This window comes from Neophocaena asiaeorientalis, unplaced genomic scaffold (genome assembly GCF_003031525.2).
Source record: "Neophocaena asiaeorientalis asiaeorientalis breed wild unplaced genomic scaffold, Neophocaena_asiaeorientalis_V1.1 scaffold86, whole genome shotgun sequence".
NCBI classification, from domain to species: Eukaryota; Metazoa; Chordata; class Mammalia; order Artiodactyla; family Phocoenidae; genus Neophocaena; species Neophocaena asiaeorientalis.
The window spans coordinates 392,424-399,789 of record NW_020175039.1 but is presented as its reverse complement, the minus strand read 5'-3'; the positions used below and the strand labels follow the sequence as shown (position 1 = coordinate 399,789).

Here is a 7,366-nt window from a genome sequence, read left to right as displayed (position 1 = left end):
AGTTTGGGGTTGGTAGATGCAAACTATGACATTTAGAATGGATAACCAACAAGGTCCTACTGTATAGCACAGGGAACTATATTCAGTATCCTGTGATGAACCATAATGGAAAAGAAGATAAAAAAAAGAATGTCTATATGTGTATAACTGAGTCACTTTGCTGTACAGCAGAGATTAGCACAACATTGTAAATCAACTAGACTTCAATTAAAAAAATCATTCTTTTGAGTTAAAGATTGTCCTTTGACAAAGCGAGAGAGAGGCATGGACATATATACACTACCAAACGTAAGGTAGATAGCTAGTGGGAAGCAGCCGCATAGCACAGGGAGATCAGCTCGGTGCTTTGTGACCACCTGGAGGGGTGGGATAGGGAGGGTGGGAGGGAGATGTGAGAGGGAGGAGATATGGGAACATATGTATATGTATAACTGATTCACTTTGCTATAAAGCAGAAACTAACACACCATTGTAAAGCAATTATACTCCAATAAAGATGTAGGAAAAAATAAAAATAAAAATGTGCTGAAAATTAAAAAAAAAAAAAAAGATTGTCCTTTGAAGATACTAATTTTCCCAGGAAACAGTAGCACTCTTTCCTATAGTCAGTCATTGGATCAAAAGTTTGAGGCAACTTGATGTTAACCTTTCAGCAGGTTTCACGCAAGGATGGGAAATGCACAGGAACTGGGCAGCCACTCCTAACCCTAACGCCAGTGCCCAGCACATTGCCCGTTGCCCGTACCGCAGGAGCAGAGGTGGTCTCACGTAATCCTTCTCAACCCAGTGTCCCAGGCAACAGCTTCCTTTCTCTTTTTTAAAAATTTTTTTTTGGCTGGTGGCTTGTGGGATCTTAGTTCCCTTGCCAGGGATCAAACCCACACCCTTGGCAGTGAAAGTGCAGAGTCCTAACCACTGGACCGCCCGGGAATTCCCAACAGCTTCATTTTGATTGGAGTTGGTATTTGACTTAGAATCCACTTGGAAGCAAGACAAACACAGATGGAGAAGGGGGGGTGGATTCTGCTTGAGGAAGACAGGACTGGGTGGAGGGCTCGAGCAGGGACTGCAGCGAGGTGACATTAGGTCACTGAGTGGTGGGGAGGGCACGAGAATATAAAGGAGCTAGGAGCAGAGAGGAGTGGGGAAGCTTCCAAATGAAAAGATCGTGTTGTTAATAACTCTGCCCGAGTTTGCTCCTACAGATGTACATATCCAGTGCCAAGTACTTCAGTGGCAAACCCTGCTGAGGCTGAGAACTGAAAAGAAACCCAAAGCAGACAACACTGATATTAAAAGAAAAAAAAAAAATCCCTTATAAGAGAGATTCAAGGACACTCATTCCTACAATGACTTCTGGCTCCAAATCCATCTTCCCACAAGCTACTCTTTCTCCCTTTGCTCTCCATTCCCTGCCCTAGCATTTTCTCTGGAACGTCTCCATTCCAACAGAACTTGGAGAAATTACTCCAGAACTCCCAAGTGCAGGTCAAGAGTTTGAACTGCCAACATCGCAAAGAAGATTAAGACACAATCTGCCTTCAAGCCAGCCATGGCATGGTTGGAAAGAAAATGCAGACACATGAAATGATAACTAACATAATGAAGGAGAGAAAAACGGGTGACGCAGGCGTCTGTGCCAATAAAGGGCAGACAATGAGAAATCCAGATGAGCTGGGGTCAAAAGCAAAGCTTCTGGAAAATCTATGGACTTGATCTATTCCCCCGAGAAATAGACTCTGATGTGGAGATTTACACGCAGGAAATGTACTGGGAATCCACGCCTCTTTGGAATCCTCTTCAAAGGCAGAAGGAGCTGAACTGTGATGTAGTTACAAGGTGCTCTCAGTCAGAGCTGGGGAGCCCTGACGGCCCTTCGGAGTCATCTTGAACTGGGGCAATGAGGCCAGGCCTTTGTACCTCCCACCATCAACCAGTCATTGAATGTGAGGTTCGTCTGGGCTCATGTTGGACAAGAGGAACTCAGTTGAGAGCCATTAGCTGCCAGGAGAGTGAGCAGCTGGGGGAATGGGGGTCGCAGTCCTGAAGGGGGGCTCTGGGTGTCCTATCACAGTGGTCATCACGGGTGTGAATTCAGCTGAGTCCTGGCGTATATGGGTTGTGTTTATACGGTTGGAGAAAAGCAACCTTTCAGGTGGAGGCACAGGGTTTTTCTTTGTTTTTTGTTTGTTTTTGCGGTACGCGGGCCTCTCACTGTTGTGGCCTCTCCCGTTGCGGAGCACAGGCTCCGGCCGCGCAGGCTCAGCGGCCATGGCTCACGGGCCCAGCCGCTCCGCGGCATGTGGGATCTTCCTGGACTGGGGCACGAACCCGTGTCCCCTGCATCGGCAGGCGGACTCTCAACCACTGCGCCACCAGGGAAGCCCTTTTTATTGTTTTTTTTTAAGTGAGCTGAACAATGTGGCCCCAGTGAAGGGTGTGCGTAGGCAAGCAGGCAGGATGTGAACCTGGGAGGAGGGGAAGGGGCTTCCGGCAGAGAACCTTGAATGCTACTCGTGCCTGCACTTGATCATTTTCAGAACAAAATATCACATTATCGGCATATAATATGATACATATTTGCATATATGTATGATTTTTCACTGATACAAACATGGGGGGAGGATATGGGGGCCACTTGTAATATGAGCAAATTTAAAATTTAATTTAGGGTCATTTTGTCACGTTTGCTTTCAAATTGGTTTCATTTCCTAAGTGCTTATAAGAGTACTGAAATGTTACATATATGTATATATATAAATATTTTTCTTTCTTTCTGGAGTTTGACTAATACTATAAGATGAAGAGCCATCAGTCTGCAAATATGGTAGAATCCTTCTGCAGAGCAATGTTCAGGTTAGGAAATCTGACACTTCCCATACATACTCTCCATCTCCTCAGAAGGAAACAAGTTTATTGGTCCATTTGTATTGTTTTCTAAACGGATGAGAACACAGAAGAGGGACATATTATGGGAGGTTTGGATATTGGGCACTTGTTTATAAGGTAGTTGTTGCCAAAAATGAAGGGATACATTAATTTGCTTTGCCGTCTGGGCATTGTGCACTTTGAAATGAGAATGGGGAGGTAGCTACTCAGTGGGATGACGAATGGGTGGGTGGACACAGCCAAGACTAAAATCCCAAGTACTAGATCTACTTATTCTGTGTTGGATACCTTCCAGGGTAAACCACAGGAAAATAATGTCCCTTGTCTTCTTAGTTTCAGTCTTTCCATTTGAAGAACTGGGAGATTTGTTACCATTTTTTTTTTATAGAGCTTATTTTGATGAGTTACTAATTAAAGTAAAATGTAGATTGTTTTGAGAGAAAGGTAATATAAAGATGCAAAAGAACATCAAAGAAGAATGCAGTCTTGGTAATTCGAAACCGGGTTACTGGTTTATAAGGCATTGTCCTCTGCAAAGTAAATATTTAGGGGTGGTTAATTAGCACAGGATGCGGTAGAATGTTTATACCCTTGTATGTCTAAGAATTATGTGGTGCTGGGTACCACTTCTTGGGGTTTCTATTTCAGAAGGCTTGATAGAGCTCAGAAACATGCATTTTAGCATGGGACATGCCTGATGCTGATGCAGATGATCTGCTGTCCACATCTAGTAATCACTACACTTTGATAGACATAAAAAGTTTGAACTGCGGTCTGCACATGCCTGTGGGATCTAGGCAGGAAACATAAAAGTGGCTGACCTGGCGTAAGTCAGTCAGGGCCTGCTGCAGACTGTGGCAAAGAGGAGAGCACCTGTAAAGCGATCAGTGGGGTCTCAGTTTTAACTGATTGTTGTCTGGTGGGCATGTGAATCCAGCATTACCAGAGAGCTTCATTTTTTTCACAGATACTAGAAAGCTGGAATTTTATATAAGTCTCTGAATATTTAAGTGTTGGTGTGTACCTGAAAAAAATTAAAGACACTCTGTGTGACAGATAAAATGCATCTGTTGGATTTAGTCTCTGAGTGGCCAATTTGATGCATCTGGTCTAAAGAAGGAAGGAATAGAAGGCACTGGGATTTGCAGGGTTCAGTGTTCAGTGTTGTTAAAGCACAGTGGTCTTAGCTGATTCTCTCTAGAGCAGCTGACCTTAAACTTCTTGTACTATGAACCATTTCAGGGGCAAAACACAGTGAAGCCATCTAACATATGGCTGTTTGTGAGGCAAAAAATGGAATATTTGGCATTTAACATGAGTAAAAAGATCTGTTATTTTCGATTACTTCCTCAGAGGTTTTATTTTCAGATTTGGACAGGCGACCTAATGCTGACGGTGTCCTTAGGGCAGGGGGGATGGGTGGGTTGAGATGAGGAAATGAGCCTAAAGGTAGGAACTGGGTGGGAGACAATAGCAGAGGCAGAGTCTTCCTGGGTTCCTGGGAGAGTAATCCTCTCGAGGGCAGCTTAAAAATCCAAAAGGGGAAATGAGAGGGGAGAAGCCAAGATGCTGACCAGGCAGTCAGAAACCCTAAGCGGGAGCCAGAACGAAGCTAGGAGGGATGCTTTGAGCCAGAGGGCAGCTCACACCATGGTTTTTTTCCTTTCTCCTTCCTTCCTTCCTCCCTCCTTTTCACCCTTTCTTCCTTTCTTTCTTTTGCTTCCTCCCTTCCTTCCTCCCTCCCTCTCTTTTTCTTTTCTTTTTCTTTCTTTCTTTTCTCTTTCTTTCTTTCCTTTCATTCTTTCTCCTTTCTTTTTCTCTTTCTTTCTTTCTTTCTTTCTTTCTTTCTTTCTTTCTTTCTTTCTTTCTTTCTTTCTTTCTTTCTTTCCTTCCTTCCTTCCTTCCTTCCTTCCTCTTTCTAATGAAACAGTGGACTTTATTTGAAAAAAGCAGTTATATGAGTCTCAAGCGGTTGGAGTTCTCATATAAAATGTCCTTTTATCACTTCTGTGTATATAATATTTCCATGTGTCTTCCAAGCCCTATCTTCCCTTCTGGCCCCTCATGTGCTAATACTGACCGATGAGCTTACAGGGCAGAAAGATGAGCTCAGCTAAAGTCTCCTAACTGGAGTCTGGGCCTTTAGAATCACTGGTGAGGGTCAATATAAAATGATATTCTGGAGCTTGCCTTCTGCATATGGAGACAGCTCAGCTGAACTGCTGCTGGTGTTGGCGGGGGAGGGAGTGGGATGTGTCAGTGGTTCCCACACACGGAGGAATATCAGTCACGGCTCTGATGAAAACACAGATCAGCCAGGATAAGCTCAGGATGCTGCAGTAAGGAACAATCCTTGAATATCAGGACTCAATACAACAAAATGCTCTTCTCACTCAAGACTCCATGTCCAACACCGTTGGGGGAGTGGTGTGAGTGTGTGTCTGCTCCTGTGGCCACTGGGGGACTCAGGCTGATGGAGTCTCCATCTCCTGTCCTTCAACGATGTCTGCATCAGGCGAAGGGCTGGGGCAGAACCACTTACTGGCTTTTAAATATCTGCCTGAAAGTGACACATGTCACTTGGGCTCACATTTCAATGGCTAAAATATGGTCAAGTCTAACTTCAGAAGGGGCAGGAAAGTGCAATACCACCACAAATTTATAAAATATACAGATGGAATGTTTGTGAAAAGTCCTAATAATTATCACAACCCTCAAATTCTGATTCATTAAATCTTCTCCAAATCAGTCAAGTTATCTCCTGGGATTTGAAATCCCTGGCCTGTCTAGTTGCCCTTAGGAGGAACTGTCCAGATGAGGTTCAAGTCCTTTTCCTGACTTCTTGCTAAGGCACCATAGGTGGTGAGTAGTATGGTCTGAAAGGATACATGGACCCCAATGTTCTGCAGCACTGTTTACAACAGCCAAGACATGGAAGCAACCTAAATGTCCATTGACAAAAGAATGGATAAGGAAGATGTGGTACATATATACAATGGAATATTACTCAGCCGTTAAAAAGAATGAAATAATGCCATTCGCAGCAACATGGATGGACCTAGAGATTATCACACTGAGTGAAGTAAGTCAGAGAAAGAGAAATATCGTATGATAGTGCTTATAGTGGAATCTAAAAAACATGATACAAATGAACTTACTTATAAAACAGAAATAGGCTTAGAGAACGAACTATGGTTACCTGCGGGGAGAAGGCTGGGGAGGAGGGATAGTTAGGGAGTTTGGGCTTGATATGTACACACTGCTATATTTAAAATGGATAACCAACAAAGACCTACTGTATACCACAGGGAACTCTGTTTAATATTCTCTAATAACCTAATTGGGAAAAGAATTTGAAAAAGAATAAAACAAAAACAAAAACCCCCAAAACAAAACAAACAGAAAACGTTGTGAGTAGGATTGCATTCAGCAGAGGCCCAGTCCCATGATCCACTTTTAGTAGCAACTTGCCCACTCTTCAGGAAGAAACCAAATGCAAAGTAACTGTATTTTTTATTTCCATTAACAACAAAAGGCTTCCATAATTTCACATCTCATTGCTTTTAAGAGCACATATATTACAAATAAAGAAACTCCACAAACTTTAAAGATTAGTATTTATCAACATTTTTGTACACATACACAAATATTTTAATATAATGGTATCTGAAATGTTATTCATATAATTTTAGCACTGTCATAAGTATTAACTAAAAAGTTTTTTAAATTTGGTAAAAACCATATATTTTACAATCTTCTATTTACATCTGAAATATGCTCAAATGTTAAAAAACATTCACTTTGACCTTTAAAATATGTGTACGAGGACTGGGTATTGAACATAATGTAACCGATAGCAAACTTACAGTCGGCTTTTGAGCTACACATTCATTGGAATTTCATAGCAAATATTCAGCTTGGCTTGATCGACGCTGCTCAAAGAAAAAGGGTGTAAGAAATGTGCAAATCTGGAGGCTGGCAAAATTCTCAAGCTAGCGAGGTAAAAACAAAAAATATGAACACCATAAAAACTTCAAATAAATTAAATGTATCTTTCTCTTCCCCGAGATTAGCTGCAAATTCAGAGTTCTCTTGGAGGCGTGTCTGACGTTGCAGACTCTCCCTCAAACTTCTGCACTGGGTGAGACAGAGAGGGAGCCGCCTTGTTAATTACTCGAGTGCAAGTTTGCTCCACTCCTCGCTTTGATGGGCCGTCCTGGTACGTAATCTTGGGACAGGACAAAACATGTGACAAAACAAAATGATGACAGAGAAGTCTGTGTTAATATCTCCAAACACAAAATTAAACCCAGAACAGTGATTTTTTACAATTCCCTACAGGAAATCTGCAAATGTTGAAAAATGCACTTATCAAAGCAGATCTGAAGAATTTTTTCCCAGCCCATGTCTCAGCCATGTTGACCAGATTTAAAGTAGCTTTCCGATACTCTTCAACTAAATCATATATATATATATA

The 7,366-nt window shown here is 42.2% G+C and overlaps 1 protein-coding gene across 6 annotated transcripts in view; it reads right to left on the bottom strand.

Moving 5' to 3' along the window:
- Positions 1-6,380: 6,380 nt before the first annotated feature.
- The window catches only part of DOCK10 (dedicator of cytokinesis 10), a 209,120-nt gene continuing 208,134 nt past the window's right edge, over positions 6,381-7,366 (bottom strand). For 4 of the 6 annotated variants that reach the window (XM_024763122.1, XM_024763124.1, XM_024763125.1 and 1 more), the window contains exon 56: positions 6,971-7,117. In XM_024763122.1, the coding sequence (XP_024618890.1) occupies positions 6,971-7,117 (147 nt within the window). Of the gene's footprint in view, positions 7,118-7,366 lie in introns of all 6 variants that reach the window. The other 2 variants (XM_024763126.1, XM_024763121.1) reach the window with 2 other exon arrangements.